Source organism: Panthera leo, chromosome A1 (genome assembly GCF_018350215.1).
Source record: "Panthera leo isolate Ple1 chromosome A1, P.leo_Ple1_pat1.1, whole genome shotgun sequence".
Classification (NCBI taxonomy): domain Eukaryota; kingdom Metazoa; phylum Chordata; class Mammalia; order Carnivora; family Felidae; genus Panthera; species Panthera leo.
Genome location: NC_056679.1, coordinates 8,717,056 through 8,741,040, shown reverse-complemented (window position 1 = coordinate 8,741,040; position 23,985 = coordinate 8,717,056). Strand labels below are relative to the sequence as shown.

General features: G+C 44.6%; 1 protein-coding gene across 1 annotated transcript in view; it reads right to left on the bottom strand.

Moving 5' to 3' along the window:
• The window catches only part of MTUS2 (microtubule associated scaffold protein 2), a 565,789-nt gene that overhangs the window by 39,955 nt on the left and 501,849 nt on the right, over nucleotides 1-23,985 (bottom strand). The window contains 1 exon segment of the mRNA XM_042941853.1: nucleotides 16,925-16,991. Within this exon segment, the coding sequence (XP_042797787.1) occupies nucleotides 16,925-16,991 (67 nt within the window).

Genomic DNA, 23,985 nt, shown 5'->3' with positions numbered 1-23,985 from the left:
CTTGACTAGTGGCCCCTTCTTCCATCTTCAAAGCCAATGGCACGGTATCTTCAAATCTCTCTCTGACCCCTGCTCTCATGTCACATCTTTTCTACCTCCCTCTTCTAAGGACCCTCATGATCACATTGGGGCCCCAAAGGACAACGCCCGCCCCCCCAACTCAGGTTCCTTAATCACACTTGCAAAGTCCCTTTACCACTTGAGGGACATAGAGGCTCTGGGCTTTAGGACGGGGACATCTCTGGGGGCATCACTGGGACTGCCACACACTCTTGGCTTCTCCTGACCTTGTTTCTGCTATTGTCTCTCTCCCTAGGGTTTCCCCTCTCTGGCTCCACACACACAGCCTCTACAAATGTCTGTCTCTTACCTTTAACAAACAGAACACATGCACGATCGTCCTTCCTATGCTGTCCTCTGGCTCCCTACCCTCCGTTTCTTACTCTTCAGAGTCCAGCTCGCCACAGAACAGAGGAAAATCTCCCGTCCCTGCCTCCAATCCCTTTTCTCCCGTTTGCTTTTCCAATCACCACAATCAGGCAACGTGGGCTCTCCCTCCCGCATATGTCTGGGAATTTGGCTACTTCTGTCCTCCTCCCTGCTGCTGGCTTGGCTGCAGTCCCCGTCATCCAGGTAACTGGAAAATCCCTGGACTGTTCTTGCCGCACCAGTGCCTGTCCCTGAACCATTTTGTCTCACGGCGGCAGCCAGAGGGAATCCTCGAAGACTGTACCTCAGGACTCGCTCCTCTGCATGAAGCCCTCATCTCGCTCAGGGTACAGGCGGGGCCCCCATGCTGGCTCACCAGGTCTGGCAGCATCTGGGCCCCACAGCCTCCTGACTTCTCTCTCACTCTTCTCTCCCTTGTTGACTCTGTTCCAGCTATACTTGCCTCTTTGCTATTCCTTGAACACTTTTAGAACTGTGGTTCTCAAAGAGTGATCCCCAAACCAGCAGTCAGCAGCACCTGAACACTTGTTGAAATGCAAATTATCGGGCCCCACCCCCTGCCTGTGACTCAGAAACGCTGGGGGCGGGGCCCTACAATCTGTTTCCCAAGGCTTCTCCGCGGTTCCAATGCCTAAGATTGAGGACTGCTGGTCCAGGCACATTCCCACCTCGGGGCCTTTGCACTGGCAGTTCCCTATGCATGGAAACCTCTTCTTAGCTCCTCCCCAGATATCCGGCACTCTCTCTTTGGTCTGGATCTCAGCCCAGGAGCTCCTCCTCCAACTCAGAGACCAGTGGCCCCCATCAGAGGTCTGAGACTCAGCTCTGTGAAGTGCCTTTTCCAAGCTTCTAAGTTTTCATCATTTTAACCTGAGTGCCCGCAGCTTTTCCTACAGCTGCTACCTCCATGACACCTCAGAGTTCTTGTTTTACCTTTTTGGTTGCCTACCTAACAATCCTTTATGTTAAATTCTCACTGGTAAAATAACTGGAGTGGTTTCTGCCTGCTGGCTGTGCCCTGACTGGCAGTCAGGTGAACTCAGGGATCTAACTCCTTGCAAACATGGCCAAATGCAATCATCCTGCTCTCCCCAAAATGAACAGTGAAGGGAACGAAGGGAAAACCATTGTCATTCCAACAGGTCTCTGCTGAATGTATTTTGATGTGCACTTTATGTCTGGATGTGTGTGGGCTCTGTGTGTGTGTGTGTGTGTGTGTGTGTGTGTGTGTGTGTGTATACACTGTGAGGCTGCTTACTGAGATTAAATGATTTATTATCTAAAGTAAAGTGCTTTACTGTTGGTGGGAATGCAAACTGGTGCAGCCACTCTGGAAAACAGTGTAGAGGTTCCTCAAAAACTTAAAAATGGAATGACCCTACAACCCAGCAATAGCATTACTAGGAATTTATCCAAAGGATACAGGAGTGCTGACGCAGAGGGGCCCTTGTACCCCAATGTTTATAGCAGTGCTTTCAACAATAGCCAAATTGTGGAAGGAGCCTAAATGTCCATCAACTGACGAATGGATAAAGAAGATGTGGTTTATATATACAATGAAATACTACTTGGCAATGAGAAAGAATGAAATCTTGCCATTTGCAGCAACGTGGATGGAACTGGAAGGTATTATGCTGAGTGAAATAAGTCAGTCAGAGAAGGACAGATATCATATGTTTTCACTCATATGTGGATCTTGAGAAACTTAGCAGAAGACCATGGGGGAAGGGAAGGGGAAAAAATAGTTTCAAACAGAGAGGGAGGGAGGCCAACCACAAGAGACTCTCAAACACAGAGAACAAACTGAGGGTTGATGGGGGTGGGGGAGAGGGGAAAGTGGGTGATGGGCATGGAGGAGGGCACCTGTTGGGATGAGCACTGGGTGTTGTGTGTAAGCAATGAACCGTGGGAATCTACCCCAGAAACCAAGAGCACACTTTACACACTGTATGTTAGCCAATTTGACAATAAATTCTATTTAAAAAAAATAAACAAAATAACAGGACAGAACATTAAAAAAAAATAAAGTGCTTCACAAAAAAAATTTTTTTAAGTTGATTTGAGAGAGAGAGAGAGAGACAGTGTGAGTGGGGGAGGGGCAGAGAGAGAGGGAGAGAGAGAGAATCCCAAGCAGGCTCTGCACTGTTAGCACAGAGCCTGATGTGGGGCTTGAGCTCACAAAACTATGAGATCCTGACCTGAGCAGAAACCGAGTCTGACGCTTAACTGATTGAGCCACCCCAGGGCCCCTAAAGTGCTTTAAAATGGCCCCTAAGAAGCAATCTGAGTTAGAACATCACAGAAGAGAATAATGTTACAGCCAAGCAGGAAACACCGTTCTCAATTTTTGTTCAGATCGTTGACTTGAAGAAAAGGCAGTGGAATTACATTACGTACGATGGATGTTCTGGTGAACAGTTTTTATTAAGAAAAAATCAGTTTATCCCCTGATCTGACTCTACAAATGTTGAATACATGTCAGGAAGGAGTCCCACACTTTTAGCCTTTCCCAGGCACTGTGTGTATCCATCTAGCACCTTCTGGTCCCTCTCGCTGCCGTTTCTGCCATGACACCGCATCCACGTGACAGGGGAAGCCCTTTGCGAACTCACCCCTGCTGGGAACAACTGCAGAAGAAGACAGCACTTTAAAATGCTTTATATCTTAGCAATAGATTTGTGTTCCGTTTTTCCTATTCATGACGGTAGACCATCCTGAGTCAACCTGGAAGGGTTGCAATTTAGAAGACAGGTCACAAACACAAATGAGGGGTGGGCCAGGAGGGCCGTGGTAACCTTGAGAGGGCCCGTGTGCCCCGGTCAAGGGGGTGGCTGCCATTCGGTAAGAAGACAGCTCGCTTCAAAATGGGCAACCAACACCCCAGGAAAGATATCCCAATAGCCGATTAGCACACAAAAAGTGCTCAACATCATTGGTGATGGGGAAATGGAAATTACGACCATGATGAGAGAGTCTTCCCATCTATTGCAATGACTCAAACAACAACAGGATCACTCAGAATTAGTAAGAAGATCAAATGTTGGCAGGTGGCGGGGGAATTGGAACTCACACACTGCTGAGTGTAGCGCAAAATGGCACAAGCATTTGGAGAACTGCTTGGCACTTTCTCCTAAAGTTACACGCACATCTGTCCTATGACCCAGTAATTTAGAACGTAGGAACTTATCTGAGAAAACGACAACAAAAGATCGTGCCGGGATCTTCCTAACAGCCTTATTTGTAAGAGCGAAAGTCAACCCAAATGTCCTTCAGCAGACAAAAGGGCAGATTCGTTGTGGCGTGCTCCTGCAAATGAAACACGGCAAACAACAGAAAGGAACACACTACCGATTCACTCAGCCATGTGGGTGCATCTCTCGTGTGGAGCAAAAGCCCCCGGATACACGGTAGGGTATAAAATGTCTCGTCTCATTTGTGTGAAATCCCAGAGCAAACGACACTAATCTATGCCCACAGAAATGACTGAGTGGTTGCTGTAGAGGGGAGGGGTGGACTGAGTGGCAAGAGCCATGGAGAAACTTTCTGGAAGGAGGGTAAATGTCCTAGATCTCGTTTTGAGTCTGTGAACGTATTCATAGCAAGACGTCATCAAACTGAACATTTGAAAATAAAAAGTTTAAAAACAACGAAATGAACGGTCTTCTACGTTTCCCCACATATTTACCCTCTTGATAGCCTGACTTCAGGCGTGTACGTCCAAATTTCTATGATTTTTAAAGGACGATTTCTCTGGATATAAAATTCTGGGTTGACTGGGTTTCTGCCCCTCCCTCCCCCCCCCCCCGCCTTTTTCTGGCACTTTATAAATGTCAGTCCAGTGCCTTCTGGCCTCTGTGTGTTTCTGATGAGGTTACCTGTTGTTCGTAACCTCGTTCCCCTGTATGTAACGTGTGCCTTTATCTGATTGCCTTCAACATTTTCTTTTTATCCCTGGTGTTCAGTAGATGACTAGTATGTGCTTAGGTGTGATTTATTTGTATTGATCCCGTCTGGGGTTCAGTGAGCTTCTTGGGTCCGTGGGTTTATATATAATATAAAATATATATATATATATAAATGTTTATTTATTTTTGACAGAGAGAGAGAGAGAGACAGAGCATGAGCGAGGGAGGGTCAGAGAGAGAGGGAGACACAGAATCCAAAGCAGGCATCAGGCTCTGAGTTGTCAGCACAGAGCCCGACACAAGGCTCGAACCCACAGACCGCGAGATCATGACCTGAGCCGAAGTCGGACACTTAACCGACTGAGCCACCCAGGCACCCTGTGGGTTGCTCTTTAAAATCAAATTTAGGATGTCTACGCCCACCATTTCTTCAAGTATTTTTTCTTCCCAATTTCTCTCTTTCTCTATTCCCTTTTGCCAATCCAACTACACACCTGTTACCCACTTGTCATGCACATTCTGTTCTTAGTTTCAATCTTTCTCTCTGTTCTTCTGACTCGATAATATCTCCTGATTCTCTTGATAATATCTCCTGATTCTCTTCAATTTACTGACCCTTTTTCCTGCAGTCTCCAATGTGCTGTGAGGCCTATCCAGTGACTTTTTCATTTCAGAGCTTATACTTTTGGGTTCTAATGTTTCCATTTGGTTCTTTTTTTTTTTTTTTTTTTAATGTTCATTTATTTTTGAGAGACAGAGCATGGGCAGGGGAGGGGCAGAGAGAGAGGGAGACAGAATCTGAAGCAGGCTCCAAGCTCTGAGCTGTCAGCACAGAGCCTGACGTGGGGCTCAAACTCATGGACCATAAGATCATGACCTGAGCCAAAGTCGGATGCTTAACTGACTGAGTCACCCAGGCGCCCCTCCGTTTGGTTCTTTTTTATCATTTTCATTTCTCTGTTGTGTTTCCCTACCAGTTTACTTATTACGTTCTTCTTTTTCTAGAAATGCTTGAATACGTTTATAATAGTTTTTAAAATTTCTTATCTGCTAGATCTGCTAATTCTAACACCTGAGTTATTTCAATGCCCATTTCTATTGACTAGTATTTTCCTTGATTATGGGTCCTGCTTCTTTGTATGTCTAATTTAAAAATATATATATGTTCAACATAATGGATAATATGTTCTAAGGAGCTTCCTTGATGATGTTGAGCTTTGTTTGCCGGCAGGTAAACTACCAGACTCCATTGATTCTGTCAGGCTCGTTTTCACTCTTGTTAGTGTGGGTCAATTTCAGTCTGTCTTTGGTCCTAGAGAGACCCTTACTCCAACTAGGTCATGGCCCTTACTCCTAACGCCTGGCTGTTCTCAGGGATCAACGGATTGCTCAAGAGATCTCCCCACCCTCTCTGGGCTGGAGCTCCAATGTCTCCCAGCACCCCGCAGCCTCTGGCACCCCCATTCAGCTCCCAGCCCTGTAGTAGCCGTCCTCTGCCAGACTTCCCTGTGCACACAGCCCACCCTTCATCTAAAAACACAAGGGAAGTCCGGCACAAATTCCTGGGGCCCTCCTCCGCTCAGCTTACTCCTCACCAGGCTCAGCTTACTCCTCGCCAGGCTCAGCCCCACAATTTCCAACCCCTTCAATTGTGGCATCTGCTCGTTCAGCTTAGCAAGATGGTGGCCGCGACCTGGAGCACCTCTCTGTGCCGTGGTCTGGGAAGTGGCCCCAGGCAGAAAGCTGGGGCTAATGTGGGGTCCACTTAGTATGCTTCCCTTTTCCCAAGGACCACAGGTCTGTAGCGTCTATTGCTCAATGTTTGGAAACAGGTGCCTCATATATTTTGTCTGTCCTATAGCTGTGTACAGTGGGAAGCCCAGTACCGTACTGTGGCTGGAGGCAAAAGTCCAGACAAGCACCCAAGGGATGCTAAGAGGCTCCGTCTGCTCCCACGGGAAGAGGTTCTAAGAAGTGAGGTCCCAGAAAAGCGCAAGTCATGGAGATGACTGCCCAAGGCTATCTCAGCCAAGACGCCATTATTATCTACAGCACATCGAGTTTGGTCCAGCATGCAGTGTTCTGATTAGAATTTTAGCTTTCTAGATAGATCTGCCTGTGGGGGGATAGATTTGTCATCGTCAACTGACAAATTGGCATTTTTATTTTCGTATCAAGCTCTAGTGAACTTAGTTAAAAGCGCTTCCTTGAAAGTCAGAGCCCTTCCTGGTGTACTAACAAAGGAAACAAAACAACTGTGCCAAGTAGATCCACCAAGGTAACCGCCCGGACTCAGCTGCCAGCCGGGTCCCTCCGCCTGGAACCATCATTCTGATTAGCGAAACTCCGACCACATTCCTTATCACTAGCTGTTGTTGGTTGTTTTGTTTTGTTATTTATTTACTTACTTATTATTTTATTTTAGGGAGAGAGAGAGCACAAGTAGGAGAGAAGGGCGGGGGGAGGGGGGAGAGAGAATCTTAAACAAGCTCTATGCTCAGTGTGGAGCTCTACACGGGGCTTAATCCAACAACCCTGGGATCATGACCTGAGCCGAAATCAAGAGTCAGACACTCAACCAAATGAGCCAGCCAGGCACCCCTGTTTTGTTTTGTTTTGTTTTGTTTTTTAAAGACTGTTGTGTTAAGGAGATCTGAGATCAGGATCTGATTCATTATTACTGAAACCTAGTAAGTCTTTACATGGTTGCTTGTAGGGCTGAATTGGTCTGGCTTTCCTCTTCTTCACCAAAATTAACTTCCCCCAAACCTGGCTGAAAAAGTGCAATTCTGATCAAAAAGAGTGACCTGAATCATAAGTACGCAATATACTGCAATGTATATATTACTTTGTTTATTTTTTTTTAATTTTTATTTTTAACGTTTATTTATTTTTGAGACAGAGAGAGACAGAGCATGAATGGGGGAGGGTCAGAGAGAGAGGGAGACACAGAATGTGAAACAGGCTCCAGGCTCTGAGCTGTCAGCACAGAACCCGATGTGGGGCTTGAACTCACGGATCGCGAGATCGTGACCTGAGCCGAAGTCGGCCGCTTAACCGACTGAGCCACCCAGGCGCCCCTATCTTACTTTGTTTAAATAAACTGCCAAATTAAGCAAATAGATTGACAGTACTCTTGAATACCTGAAGGTTGCCCTGGTGACATTTGCGGTTATTTGAATAAAGGAGAAGAATTCATCGTGGCACTAGACAAGAAAAATCAAACGTTAAAAAAAAAATCTGTGAAAGGCAAATCACTTGAGTTTTATATCCCAAACAAACACTTTTTACACAAATAACTTCAAGAGTTTCATAAACACAAACTCATTCCTTTTCTTGGGGATGGCCACATGGAAAACCTAACTGTCTTCACTATTTTTCCCATTTCCCAAAGGAGAGACCGAGTGAATGGTGCATTAATGCTGTTCCTGTAATTGATTAGGTATATGGAAGAATCACTTCTTCACTGACTCCTTCATTTCCTTTAACACAGCTCAGCTGTTTTACCCCTAAAAGCCTTTCCTGGATCCCTGCCCGGGTTACAACCCCTGTTCTGAGTTCCCACACCTCGAGCACCTTACTCATTACACTGGATTTTAATTAGCTGCTTATGTCTGTCTTTCCAATGCACAGGGGTTCCCCAAAGTCAGAGACCTCGCCACATTCCTCTTCTACTCCTGGCACGCTAATGGGCACCTCTCCTGGGTACAGTCAAATTCATAAAATGAAGCAGTGAATGGTCCACACTGACCATGCTAAGCCCTGAGCCAGGGTACAAGACACAAAGAAAAAGAAGAGAGAGTCCATGTATGAGAAATTCACAAGTGGGAAGCGATTATGCTCACCCAATTTGTATGTGACTATCATTTAAAACACATATTTTGCAAAATGCTCTTCAGCAATTTTCAGGTTAAAGCTACAGCAGGTCATGTCTTTCTCTTGGTTTTTTTTTTTTTGCTGTTGTTGTTGTCTTTTAAATTATCTTCCCTCGATATCAGTTGAGATCTTACAACACAAAGCCAGCGTGCTATCATCATGATAAGACAAGAGGACCCAGCTCTGTTATTCTGCACAGTTATGGGATTGGGGTTGCTTTTACTTTGTATAGGCAATGTTTACTCACTGTTAAAACAGTGGTGGGATTATCTACCTTACTACCTCCTAGTCAGGATCAAATTAAATAATAAATGAAAGGGCTTTGTAAACCATACCCCACCTTAAATATTAGATTTCTAAATATTAGCTTTCTCTTACATTTTACATTTACAGACACATGGCAACAGCAGATTCTGAATTTCAAGAAGCCGCTTGCCCACAGGGTCGTTTACGGTATCCTGATCTATTTGAGTCAGTCAGTTCAGCTTAGCTGAGGATGACGCCCACAGATTGAAAAATATTAGCACATACCAGGAAAGAAAATTACCTTTATTCATAAAATAGTATACATTTTAGGGAGTCACAAACAGACTGTGCATCGGTAAGGCACCTGTTTGGGATAGAAAACTACAATGACATTCACTGGAATAAAATCTAACCATGGCAGCTGGCATTACTGGTCTCAATTTTTCCCAGCTCAGAACTAATGTCATCTCCCTATAGGAGGGGTGTGTAATTCCAGAACCCAGTCGTGCTGAGTGGGGTCCAACTTGCAGACAAGGTAGTACATGCGAAGCTAGACGGTCATGCTCAAATTTCTGACAGCAGATTAAATTTACTAGATCAAACCTTCTTTCAAATACACTCATCTCCCCACCAGAGAGCTGAGGACAGTGACAGCACACACCGGGTCTCCTCCAAGTTGTCAAGCAAATTTAACAAGATCCCAACCCTGCGGTTCAGAGGGAACTTTGCATCCCAAAGATTTTCATATGTTGGATTTTTATTTTCATTCGGTTCAACACATTTTCTAATTTACTCTGTGGCTTTCTCTCTGACCCGTGGGTTGTTTCGAAGTACGCTGTTTAATTTCTAAATGTTTGGAGTTTTCCTGGATATCTTCGTGTTTGGTTCACAGTCTGCTTCAGTTATAGTCCAGAACATTTTGTGTGGTTTCGATTCTACTTGTTAAGGCTTTGTTTATGGTTCTACTTGTTAAGGTTGTTTATGTTAACATTTTGAATATGTTCTATGTTGCTCAGTATTCCATGTGAATTTGAAAAGAACGTATATTCTGCTTGTCAGATGGAATGTGCTATTAAGGTCAGTTAGGTCAAGGTGGTTGACAGCGTTATTCAGGTTTTCTGTATCCCTACTGATTTTCTGCCTCCTTGTTCTAATGATACTGAGAGAAGAGGGAAGTCTCTAAGCTTACATGTGGATTTGTTTCTGTCTCCTTTCAGTTTTACCCATGTTGGTTGCATGTTATTTGAAGCTCTATTGTTAAGTACATAGATATTTACTATTATTATGTGTTCTTGGTGAGCTAACTCCCTTATCACTATCTCCTGATAATACTATTGGTCTGAAGGTTACTTTGTGTGATATTAAGATAGATACTTCAACACTCTAATTTTCTCTTCATTGGTGTTAGCGGAGCCTATCTTTCCCCCATCCTTTTACTTTCATTTTTAAAGTTTATTTATTTATTTTTGGGAAAGACAGAGAGAGAGGCAGAGAGAGAGAGAGAGAGAGAGAGAAAATCCTAAGCAGACCCCATGTTTGGCATGGGGCCAGACACAGGGCTTGATCCTACGACCCTGGGATCATGACCTGAGCCAAAATCAAGACGCAGGTGCTCAACAGACTGAGCCACCCAGGCGCTCCTCCCGTTTTTCTTTGAAGTCATTTATGTCTTTATATTTGAAGGTTTCTTTTAAGCCGCACGTATCTGCGCCTTACTTTTTTCTTTTTATCCAATCTGACAAAACTGTCTTTTAATTGGTGTACTTAGAAGAGATATTTTTATAAATCAGAAAGTGTGCATTATATTTTTGTGATCCCGAGATTAGTTATTTTTTCTGAGATATCTTCTTGGTTTTGCATTTTGACTTGGGTCTTTTTAAAGCTGTGCGAGGAAGGCAGACAGAATCCAATCTGACATGTAAGGTAATTATAACACACTGAGCCCCCACTATTCTGCCAAATACTCTGCTAGATTCCTCTGTTCTCACTCGCCTGCTGTGACAGGACTGTTCTCTCCATCTTCTTGACGGAGGCAATGGGGGCCCCATAGCACAGGCTGGCTAACAACCCCCAATATACACTCTCCCCTTCTTTCGTAGTGATAGAGTAATATTTGGGCAAGGTCACCAAGAAAAAATAAAGAGCACATTTCTCAGTCTGTGTCACGGCAAGGTTTGCCTTGGAACTTCGGTCCGGCCAATGAGATATAAACCGAAGTGTAAATCCTGGGACTTTCCCCCAAAGAGAGCTGACCCACCTGTCCCTGGGTGCCCACCTCTCTTCTACATGAGAGAAATAAAACTCTACTTTGATTAAGTTATAATTTGGGGGGCGGGGGCGGAATCTGTTATTTGTCCTGAACTCAATCCTAACGGATATAGCCTAGGGCCAATTACCATCACACTGTGTTATGTAATTAATTACACTGTCATCCATGTTTAGACAGATTCATACTAACGTCTATCATGGTTTTGTGGGAAAGTACGGAATTGGGAGAAGCAGCTATTTTACTTTATCTGATTTTTCAAATTAGAAATTACCAGAAAAAAAAAAAGAAAAGAAAAGAAATGGTGGTGGGGGTGGGGAAGCCATGGTGAACTTACACACTGTATGTAGAATTCCAGGTTTGGGCCTAAGACCTGACTCTGCCCAAACCAGCTGTATGCACTTAGGGGAGTCCCTTAATCCTTCAGAACCCCAATTTCCTATAAAATAAAGATACCAACACCTACTTCATTCAGTCATCTGAATAAATAAATAAGACATATCATATAACAGAGCTTGGTAGGTACAAGCACTATATAAACATAAGGTCTTATGGTCATAAAACTAGAAGCCATTTTATATATAACCTTGAAAGGTAAAATCATCTCACAAATACCCTTCCAGTGGTGTGTATATGTATGTGTGTGTTGCTAGTTATCAATGAGATGAAATTGAACATTTTATTCTAGTGAGGAACTTAAGAGCATAATAAATAACAATTTAGTGCTTACTGTCACAAACATATATATATATATATCAAAGTTCTCAGAATTCTTTAGTATCTCTTTTTGGATATTATAGAAAATATCCAGGTTTTTGGGTTTTCTTTGCTTTGTTTCAATAAGCTGAATGTGATTTGATTTCAACAATATTTGATTTCAATACTCAAAATGTGGATTTAATAATTTAGCTTTCTGTATAATACCTGAGAAACTGCCAGAATGATTGCCTTGTTAAATGCCGCTCGCTGTCTTAAGACTTTATTTCATGTTAAGTATTTTTTAAAGAGTTCGAGAGAGAGAAAAAAGCAAAGCCCATCGCAAGTCTGAGGTTTGCAGAAAGATAAAATGCGTGCGTCTGGCTTGGGACGGGTCTGGCTGGGAGAGCATCAGTGCACCTGGGAGTGTGAACCAGAAGGCTCCATTTAGATACAGCTATGCACTGCATATGTTTTTTTCCTCTGCTGGAGCTCATCTAATTCAGATTTAAATTCATACATTATTATTTATGAATTATTTTTTTAAATTCATACATTTTTAAGGCTCAGTGTTCCTAATAAGGCAGCTTTGCTGGACAGAGAACCATAAACATCCACTTGATGGTCGTCAACAACTCGAAGCCTAAGGTCTCAAAAGAAAATAACCTGCGTCTAGGAGGAGGAATGTCATATAAACCCATTTCAGCATTTACAAATATAAGCAGGACCCTTCAATAATTCAATACCTGACTTCCAAATTTGGAGAATGTCACCCTATCCAAAAGTTGAGGCTCATATTTTCAGAACTACATTTTCTGGAAATTTTTAAAAAACGTGATTAAAAAATCAAATATTATATCTATTTCTAGCATCTTGACTCCTCCTCCCCGTGGATGTGGTGGTTTCTGGTCCCCTGGGGATCTAAAATGCCCTTCATCCCACAATCATTGTAGCTTGGCTTTTCCAAGGACAGACCCAATTAAGGCCAACTCCAAACACAAGGTAAGAGTCAACTCCAAACACAAGGTAAGAGTCAAGCATGAGAAGCTTTCAAGAGGATGACCAGAGATCCCTGTCTCCACATCCACATATGATGTAACACAGATGATGGCAATTTTAGCCACTCCCCAAGGACTTGACTCCTGGACCACAAAACGCTCTATCCCAAACTGCACCCTGGTACATAATTGGGTATTATGTGTCTCTTCTCAGGTGCATGTGTGTGTGTGTGTGTGTGTGTGTGTGAGAGAGAGAGAGAGAGAGAGAGAGAGAGAGAGAGAGAGAGATAGAAAGGGATGGGAAGGGAGGAAGGGAGAGAGGAATAGTGATGGAATTTCTTCTTTGTCTACACTGAGATGAAAGCCACCATCATCTTGTATCTTGATTTATAGAGTAAAAATCAAGGATCTTTCACATACAGATGAATTTAGAACAAATGTGAATTTCTATCCAAAATCTGTCCACACTCTGAGACTAGATTTCCAAGAAAATGACACAAGAGGAAAAAAGCAATTTGCATAATACTGCAAATAATAGCAAAAAACTGGGGCAAATCTAAGTGCTCAAAGGAGAGGAGTGGCTTATTCTAGTGTGCCGCCATGGTTAAATGTTTTATCACTATTAAATGACCATTGTGAATTGTTTTTCTGATACGTGGAGAGGGGAAAAAAAATAGTTTTCCTTCCACAGATGTGCAGAACGGTTAATGCCGGAAGACGGTCACGGCATCTGTTGGCCCAGTGCACGTGCGGTGGGCCAACAGGCATCAGTAGGTGCTCGGTAGGAGATGGTCTCAGAGTTTACCTTGAAATCAACTGCCAGCAAGTTCTACTTAAAAATGATTATAATCAGAATCCTCTGTCGGCGTGGGTAACACACATCAAAATCTCTGACTGGGGTAATACACCTTCTACAGGATTCTGCTATAGCTCCTTCACCAGACATGTCCCAGTTGGGAACGTATTGTAAATATGAAGTGTGTCAGCAAATATACCAGGGGATTAGTTTCTGTGGTCGGTTCCCACAAGCCCGTCTAACCCAGCTGGGAGCGGACTCAGAGACTGACAGCCCTACAGCCTGACAGGCCGAGGTGAAGGAAGGAAGATGATATTCCTTCCCTTCTTCTGGGAGCCAGGCCAACTCCATGGGGAATGTCAGAGCAGGTGGGATATGTCCTCTGCATCTTTCCTTTCTGCACCCTTTCCCCTCCCTCCTGGGCTTCTCTCCCGAGGCCCTCAGGCTGCCCACAGAGCTCGACTAGGGGACCCCATCCTCCCAGACCTACCCCAAATTCCCTACCGCCCCCCTCCCTGTCCTTGACCCAAATCGAAATCCTCACTCCTTCAATGTAGTTCATTGGTTCTCAAATTTCACTGTACTTCATGAACATCTGGGAAATAAATTTAAAAAAAGCCTAGTGGCTCCAGTCCGTTGAGTGTCCGACTTCAGCTCAGGTCATGATCTCATGGTTCGTGAGTTCAAGCCCCGCATAGGGCTGGCTGTTGTCAGCACAGAGCCCGCTTCAGATCCTCTGTCCCCCTCTCTCTGCCCCTCCCTCGCTCATGCTCTCTTCTCTCAAAAATGAACAAACACTTAGAAGAAGAAGAAGAAAAGCCTAGGCCCCAACCTCAAATATTTTGATTCTGTTGCCTTAGAGGTCCTGGGAACTGTTAGTTTAAAAAGCACTGCAGGTGATTCTAATATGCACCAGGGCTGAGAACCCCCGGTCAAGGTGATTCTGGCTAGATGCTAGAAGCCTTTGATTGCATTTCTTCACAGCAAGGATGTAAACAACGGATGGCTGCCTACCAGCAGATACGGGTAGATTCCAGGGCAGCATTTTAACACATATGAAAAGTTTGAGCAGTAGGTTTTAGATTTGGGGAACAGGGCAGCCCTGTTCTGGGGATATACAGTAAATGCTGCTAAACTCTTCTGATTTTCGCGTCTTCCTCATCCATGTCTGAATTCACATGTGCAAATTCTAGCTCCCCCCACCCCCACCCTGCCCCTCACGGCCCCTCATAGCTCCCAGCTCCAGAAGCCCTCATCTGACTCCGATGACAGGGGTCTAAATGAGGGTAGGGATGCTGGGAAGGAGATAGGATCGCCCATCTCTCTTTCTAGACAATCACTCAAAAGTCAGCTTTATAAGCTTAATTCTCTTTTCCCTTTAAGGGTGTTCCTTGCCGGCCACGCTAAGCCGGGCAGAACTTGTGGCCTTTACAGTTAATAGTAGATCCCCCCACAGTGTAGTGTCGCCTTCTCCCAAACGAAGGCTCTGCAGTGGCTCAGGTGCTCACTGCTAAAACATCCGCTGGGCTCAGTGCTGGGCGTCATGGCCCCGGCCCTGGGGCTACCAAGGCCTTCCGCCCTCTCCCCTCACCCCGCGGTTTATTCATTTGGCAAATGACTTCTGGTTCTATTCTTAGCACGAATGCAGACCTCAAATAACACCGAAACACAAAAACTCAGAGCAATCCTTGCGTGGTTCCTGCTGCGTTCAGAAGCTTCAGGAAAGGGCAGAGGGAAGCGGGGTTGGATTCGGCATGCCCTACCTAGTTGGGTCAGGGTGCACACCCCAGATCCAAAGCTTGCCCACGGGGGTGCAGACATCCCTCCGGGGAGGAATTCAGGCTACAATGGAAGATTTTGTCCTCTATTTTCTGATTCAAGGTGCTGCACACCTTACTAGGAGAGTCTCCTCCTCGGGCTGCGTTATCAGCATTATCTTCTTTAACCGACTTTCCTTTTTATGAAAGGACACCTGAGGGACAGAGAGGTTAGCCAACTGGCCCTACCTGAACCCGTGTCATTGGTCTGCAAAGTCCATGCTCAGAACCATTCACTCTCAGAACAATCTAAAAACTCATCCATTTGGGATGCCTGGGTGGCTCAGTCGGTTAAGCGTCTGATGCTTGATTTCAGTTCAGGTCACGATCTCACGGACATGAGATCAAGCCCCACATTGGGCTCCGCACTGAGCACGGAGCCTGCTTAAGATTCTGTCTCCCTCTCCCTCTGCCTGCATTTGTGCTCTCTCAAAAAAAAAAACAAAAAACAAAACCAGCTTAAAAACCCATTCATTTCACGCACACTCGTGGCCCTCGGCTTCCCAAGAGCTTCTCTATAAGTTCTGCCATTGCTGCTCTTGGCAGACCTCTCTCGGGAAACCTACACCTGGGTTCATGCACTGGGTTCCTCATCCGGGGATGGCCAGGGGCACGGGGCCACCTTGCTGCTCCGGACCACTCATAGGTGAGGCTGGGAAGGAGGGACCGTTATTTACTGCTTTCCCCCAGGGGCCTTAGAGGGGAGAAAAGCCCACTGTTGACCTACCTCAGTGATGAAAAAAGTCACAAAACTCGCAGGGAAGGAAAAAAAAAAACAAAACAACTCAGTTAAACAAAAAGGAAAAAATAGAGAGGGGTGATGGGGGTACCGTGTCTGGAAATCACTCTGCAGTTCGCTGCACATCCTCGGCACCCATGTTCCCCAGGGAAGTCTGGTCTTCAGCTTCCACGCCTATTCGCACGGCTATTTGCCGGAAGGACCAGCCACAGCCTCTCTGCGTGGCTGGCCGGAAGGAAAGGTGCTGTGCCACCTGCCAAGGATGGCCGGGACCGTCCAAGTCCCCTCACTCATGGAGGGAGCCCCACCGGCACTTGGCAGGCTGCCCCCAGGACCCCAATGGATGGAGGAGATACACTCATTGTAAAGAGAAGACAGCAGGCCGAGGGGAATAGGCCAGGCTGACGTTCCCTTTGCTGACTGATTCCTGAGGAAACACAGTAACGGAACCTCAAGAGAGAACTGAGATCTAGAAATTGGAACGTGGAGAATACGTGCTCTGATCTTTGGCCTAGAGTGTGGAAGCCCACCCGTCTCCATGACACCCCCCGGTCTGGGGATCATCCCATCACTTGCCAGGTCTCCATGTTCAGACTGAGCTCTACCATTTCATTGGCCAAAGGTGAGTGGGAATTTCAACACAGACCCCAGCATATTTAATCCACCCAGGCTTGTGTTTCTGGTCTTGTTCTATATCACAGAGTGTTTCATGGCGAGGCCTGTGGTGGCAGGAAGCCTTGGAATGTCTGCAGAGATCTAGTGCAGAGAGTGCCTCATGTTACCCAGCAAAGCTGTGCTGCTTCCTTGGGAGCTCTGCCTGCCCGGGGGTACCGAGACGGAGGGGCTGTGGTCACAGCTCACAACGCAGACGGATGTATGTGCCGCCATCTGCGAAGAGCGGAGTCGAGGCCAGATTAGTGAACTGTTACGAAGCTGTCTTTGTAACAACAGAGCTGTAAAAATTATGGCTCCCTGCAAGGCCACACCAACGCACCACTGTGCTGGGTGAGATGCTTCATTTTTCCAGGCAGCTCTGCCCTGGCTGATTACGTGAGACGTAACTGCTTTTGTTGCACATTCACAGGTATCAGGAAAAGACATTCTTGGCGTTCCTCATTTTCCATGCCCTACTTACCAACTTCATCCCTGACGTTTGCAAGTTCGATTGACAGCTCTTTTTCTTTCACAAGGGCACTTTCATTCTGAAAAAAAACAAAACGGATACCGAGAGTCCCCTAGTTTTACGCCAGATAAGCCCCTGTGACATGTTTAATTAATGAATCATATTAAGCAAATATTTATGAGTCTAGCCCTTAAGGAGATAATTTTCTCATTATATAAGCATAGAAAAAAAAATTACAAAGCCAAGTCCGACTCATTCATTTGTATCACACTCAAATCACAAAGCTCGCAATCTAATAATAACACCCCGCTCGCGCTTTTCACTCTACTGCACCGTTTACACATCAACCTACAATCCCTTCTTTGCACGTCTATGCCCTGCATGGTAATCAGCTGTTATGTATTATTACACACCGCTAATTATTATCACTAGTATGAGATTTTTGAGCATGAAAACATCCACACCACCTTCTTCTGACGGGCGAATGCTAATTTTACCAACTGTCTCCTTACACGTACCCTTCTGTCCATATGTACGTGGTTGGCTACCGAATAAGTAACGAGCAGAAAGCTTAACGTGAAACATTTTTTTTTTTTGTAATGAGATCAACACCAAAACTTAAGGTTTCCAAGTTTTTTTGTTCCACTGTGTGCATCACTAGAAGGAACAAGACGAAAAGTCCCACGTGAGGTACTATTAAGGGCAAAGGACACCCTTTGTAACCACACGGCCCCTGAGTTGTTTTCAGATCATATGTATTCTATGACATGAAACCGAGAGGTACCTGAAGATATGCTGACTTTGTAATCTGGGTTGAGTCACCAGAAATAGCTACATTTGTTATGATTTTATTGTGACTAATAATAACTAGAAAAGGTGTGCTATATCAGTTCTCTTCCCATTAGAGATACCAAAAATGTAGGCCTTCAAAGAAAGTCTCTTCATTCGGTTAGAATGCGCTCCCAAAGCAAACATTTCCAAAAAGGGAGTTGAAGCTAAAAATTGTACCAGATCTCTAGCGTGAATATCATCAGGGTCTTGTGAATGTTCTTTCTTGATTAACCTCCTTTGACTTTGATTACAGCACCTCCAAAGAACCTGTTAACCTACCTCAAGGATGAAAGAAGTCACGAAACTCGCCATGAAGAGAAAAAACTCAATTAAAAAAAAGGAAAAAATGGGGGCGGGGTGGTGGTAACACGCAGATCTAGGTAACACGTGTGCTACTTTGGGTTGATGGGACGGACGGTCTCAGGTCATCCAACGGGCATTTGCTACACAATGTCATAATTTCATAGTACCCAAATAAAACTCTATTTGTGTGATACACTGACAGCTATTTTAGTCACGGGCATCAACAAGGATTAGCTCATGGTTCTTTTAAGAATAATGTAGCAATAACGCATCCTTTGAGGGATGGTGGGCCCCCATTTTATTCATAAAGCTCTCTCCTTCCATCCCAGCCCTCCGCATCCTTGCCTTCCCTAAATCTGAAGTCTAGCAATCACACCCGAGAATAGATAGTTTCCTAATCACTAAGGGATGCTGCCTCTATGCCAGGCCTGCTGCACAGAGTTATAAAGAGGGTTGAAGAAATTAATATATGCAAAGCAATTAGTAATTAGAAGTAATATATGCAGCCTGGCACTTGGCAAGCTCTTTATAAGTGTTAGTCGTTCTTAGAAGTCTTTTCTTTCTTTCATTGTATTTGCAACTGACTAATATCCTATAGATACTAGGGTCTTATCCATATTAACGATCTAAATGTGTTTAGGAATATGGCATATTCTTATGCTCTATTCTTTGCTTTGTTTTGCTTTTTGAAAATACCTTCCTGGCTCTGCCCTGATTCTGTTCTCAGTTCGAAGTCTAGATACCTGGGGAAGCGTTCTAATCAGATAGACCACAGGGATTCCCTGCTTGCTCTAACACAGCATAATGTGGCCGGCTGACTTTCAACGTGTTACTACAAATTAAGAAAGCCTGGAATTCCAGAGTGGCTAGCTTTCTGTATTCACCCTGAAAGGATCTTAAACTAGTGAAAAAATTAACTTGTTTCTCCTATCAAGAAACACCTGGCTGGCTCAGTTGGTAGAGCATGAAACTCTTGATCTCGAGGTTAAGTTCAAGCCCCACGTTGGGTGTAGAGATTACTTAAAAAAAAAAAAAAAAAAAAAAAATATATATATATATATATATATATATGAATAATAATTTTTAATCCTCAGTTCCTAAGCACAGCCAGAGAAGTGAAGTAAAGCTGACCCTTGACCAACATTGATTTGAACTGGGTGTGTCCACTCCCACTCCAATTTTTTTTCTTTTTTAAAAATTGTTTTAAATTTTATTTATTTTAGAGAGACAGACAGCAAGAGTGGGGGGGGTGGGGAGAGAGAGAGAGAGAGAGAGAGAGAGAGAGAGAGCGCCTCAAGCAGGTTCCATGCCCGGCACAGAGCCCGATGTAAGGCTTCATCCTCCCTTAACCCTGGGATCATGACCTGAGCTGAAATCAAGAGTCGGACGCTCAACCGACTGAGCCACCCAGGCGCCCCTGGAATTGTTTTCAATAAATACAGTATAGTACTGTAAATGTATCTTCTCTTCCTTGTGATTTTTTAAATAATAATTTATTTTCCCTAGTTTATTATAAGAACATAGCACATAATACGATATACAACACGTGTTAATCAACTGTTCTTAGTAAGGCTTCTGGTCCACAGTGGGTTATTCGCGGTGAAGTTTTTGGGGAGTCACAAGTTATTCACAGATTTTCTACTGTGCAGGAGTTGAGCACCTCAATCCCTGGTTCTTCAAGGGTTAACTGTACTGTACTTATCAGTCTCAAAATAGCATTATTAAAGTATTCACAGTCAGAGTGCTGACAGATGCAAAGACTTAGATGAGGGTAGGCAGTGAACAACCAGAACTTAACAAAACCCCACAAACCAACTCTGATTTCTAACATGAGCCAACGCTTCCCTCAGCTCCCAACACCCACCACCCCCACCCCGGAAAGAAGCCCTGGGCAGATGTGAACGGTGTCCTACCCAGGGATCTCCCAGATCACAGTAAATCACTCTACACTTTCCGGCCACAGGAGAATGAGATATTTGGGGAAGGAGTGGCTTGGAGGCCCAGTGAGGAGACCGTGCTGATTCTGGTAAAGATTATGGGCAACCTTCAGACCTGAATCACTGTTGTGAAAAGCTACCATTAATACTGACAGCCAGGCTGGACCCACCCATCTTCGCTTTAGGGGAGACACAAGTGAGAGAATAAAAGAAAAGGACCAAGAAAAGAAAGGGAGCAGATGGGAAGAGAAGAGAGATGGAAGGGGAGATAGGAAGGGGACGGGTGAGACCATAGGCCCTGCACCCTCTCCATTTGGGGAGACAGTGACGGGGAAAGAGTGAAGGAAGATAACCCAACTCGACCTCAACCTTTTGCAAGCATAGCCTATAAAGCCAAATGCAGTTTCAAACTACGGTCATCAGATGGCTTACCGAGGAAAGACTGGCTGTTAAACATTAGCAACAAACCTGAAGGCTTAAATGTCAAGGTAAACAACGAAACTCTGGTAAGGTCTAGCTAATGACAGCATTAATATTAGTGTGAACATTTCCAAACACTTCGCGAACGTGAGGCACAGCGCTGGGTAGGCCCTTTCCCTCACTTAGTCCTCCAGGTGAGGCTGTCAGGTGGGTGCTGGGTTCTATTTCCCTGCGTGGAGGATGAAACGGAAGCTCCAGGCTAAGCAAGCCGCCCGTGCACGACTGGCTGGGAAGCGGTGAAGCCAGAGTCTATTACAGACACAGCCTCAGGATCCAAACTGCACCAGTTCTCAGACTGGATAGGAGCACTGATCGGTGGTCAGTGTCAGCTCCTCACCACTTTTGCAATAAAAAAAAATTCCCTGGCTGCATTCACACCCCATCCCACCGTTGGAACTACCTGCCTTTGCCCATGGTATGGATTTGTTGGCCGCACGCCAGTACATTTCCAGCATGGCCTGCCTGAGGCCGTAACTTCTGAGAGGGTAGCTGTTCAGCTTTCCCCATCAGCGATCCCTAACCCCTGTGAATCCGTTCCTCCTCCTGAAGATGCTGGCTCAGCCCAGCTCTGCTGGCTAAGGCCAGCCTGTGTGGGTTGGCGACAGTCCTTTCTTCTTAAGTGCTTCTTTTTGAAATGATACCAACCCTTCTGATGTACGAATTTTCTGCATCAATTAAGTTACTCTTTGTTTCCTGAAAGCTAAACCAGAATGACTAGTGCTGCCCTGCAGTGGAGTGAGTCAACAACGACAGGACTGCAGGAACTCTCTTCCTTAACGCAAGAAGTGAACTTCAAGGAACCTTCCATTCTCTCCTCCTGCCTCAAGTTACTCTGCCATCCATCATGGCTCAACAGATTCCAAAGGTGATCTCGCAAGGCCGTTAGGTTCCGTTGAACACACAGGAGGAAGGCGGCCCCAAAGACTCCCTCTGAAAGGGTCTCAGGCCACGATTCCCCTTCGCTCCCCAACCTAAGCCAGTCCCGCGCGATGACGTGTTGGGATGACTGAAATATGAGCACGGCCCCCTCTGACGGCCCAGTGTGAGATCAGTGCTTCCCTACATGGGGAATGAGTGGAAAATTCCTAACTGGTGCCAAGCACGAGCTCCTGCTTTCACTCTAAAGGTCTAAAAATAGAACTCAGTATTAACCATCCAAACGATCCCGGTGATACAGCAGTCCAGAAATCGCAAAGTCTAAAAGGCCATTCCTCTAAAATTACTGTTTACTCTATGACAGGCTTAACTGGAAATGGACCCTTGGAGAACATTCATCCAAGCCCCATACCAACAGCTGTGTCTTCTTATGCACCTCTTTTATTTGGTCACGTACCTCTCTTTTGCACACTGAGTTCTCTACTCTTTTTAGCACGATACGCTGTATTCACAGATGGAATCCGAGATGAGCTATCCCCATGAAACATCCAAACTCTCCCCCTCTACCTCTAGCCCTAAACACACCGCTGCAAGTCTGGCACAGTGAAGCCTGTACTTCTCACATACGGCTCTCCACGCTAAGGTGCTCAGCGACTCTTGGCGAATGCCACCATGAATCTCTCCCAGCTACACAAACCTGGCAAAGCCTACAAACTGCTAATCATGCCATTGACTTCAAGTAACTGGATGTGTGTGGCCAAGCCCGAAGCCGGCCTGCCACACTCTGTCATTTTAACATGCTTCGTCAATGGGAGTTACCTGTTCAGCTGGTTGATGCCACCCATGAGAACTTGGTGGTGATAGGGAGTGAAAATGCCACTCTTTGTTAGCGTCACCCGCGTGATTCTACACTTGGACATGAGCTCCCTAAGCTCCCCCTCAAATCGGAAACCAAAGGAACAGACTAGTTACTATGAGACCAGAGGAAGAAGGAGCAGGAGGAAAGTGGGAGCACCCAAGGCAAGAGCCAAGAGAACTGTGACCCTAAACAGCACCTGAGGCTATTTCCGGGAACCTGTGTCACCCCCATCATATGGGCCCTTCTCTTTTCCTTGCCATGCTGCTGCCTCTGGTCTGTGATTCACCCTGAAGGGGCACTTGATCAGCTACAAGGGGGACTGATGACAATTTTGTAAACTTCACTGCAGTTTCTAAGTGTTTTGATCAGCTCCTGCTTCCCCCACCAAATTTTTCTTTAAAAAGACACAGATATGCCCAAGATGATGTGACTTTGATATGATGAGTCAGAAGAAAGAGTGTTTGTACTGGGCCCTCAAATATTTGTTGAAAAGAAATGAATTGATAAATGGAACAGTACTCTACTGTCAAAATAGTAATTTGGCAATAAATTAATTAATTGTAATAAATAAATAAATAGACACACACACACACACACACACACACACACACACATTACAAAATATATACATGTAAGTCCACAGACTCCCAACAAATTTCTAATTTTTCCTATCTTTTTAGTCTGCCCTGGAGTCAATGCAGATAAAAAAAAAATTCAACCGTGCAAAGCTAGGTTTGCTTAGCTAGGCTAAGCAAAAGAACCATACAGGGAATTAAAGACGAAACCTACAGAATTCTGCTATTTGAAGAAACTTCCAGATCCTTTTTATTGTGAATTTTGGAAATTCAAAGTGAGATACATACATGCACATGAAATCACAAAGGGGTTAAGGAATTTTTCATTCTTCCTAGAAACAATATTGCTTTTCACTCATGGCTCTGTGAGTTCAGGTGAGGGTTTAATGCTACATGGCAGAACCCTGTTTTAATACGGAAATACGTTCTTTTGTATTTCAAGATGAACCAGCCACAAGGTGACACCTCCAAGGCTTCTGTGTTGTTTTCATACCACCGTTTGTGAATGCTGCGTTCAATTTCAGTATTAATACTGTGAAGCTTGGCTAGATTCATAATATAGCTCTGTGGAAAATTCCTCTGGGAGGTGGACTAACCTTTTGTTTTTCATTTCAGTTATTATGGCTTTAAGGCAGTGCTGATGGCATGCTTTGACTTCTTCAATAAGTATTATTTCTTTCACATATAATTAACACAGGCCACTGTGTTTTTCTACCAGCTTTTCTCCTCTGCAGTACAATTTAATAGAGACTGGTCAAGGCAAGTATCATTCACATTTAATATTCTTAAATACATGTCATTGTCTACTTGTATGAAAGATAAGCAGAACCACGTCTTGTTTTAAAAGAAATCAGAAGGAATAAACTCAGAGTGCATCATTCTGATCTTTTTCCTGTGCTTTTGTGATCGCAAAACATCTAGCTGCCTAAGAAGCCGCACTTAATAACTCAATGCCATAACCCACCCGGATTTTCAACTGACAACTAGAAAGGACAGAGTCTTATGGGGCCCAAGGTGAAGGAATGTGAATCCAAAGACGCAATGCTGGGAAATTCTGGATCTCAGAGTAAGCAAAACAAAGGAAGATTAGCCAGTGCCATGATTTTCAATCCATTTATTTATCACTTCAGAGGTTCTTTGACCTTCTCGGATTTTCTCTTATTACCTTCCCAAATCTATTACTGTCAGATGCCAGATGCCTGGGAGGAACAG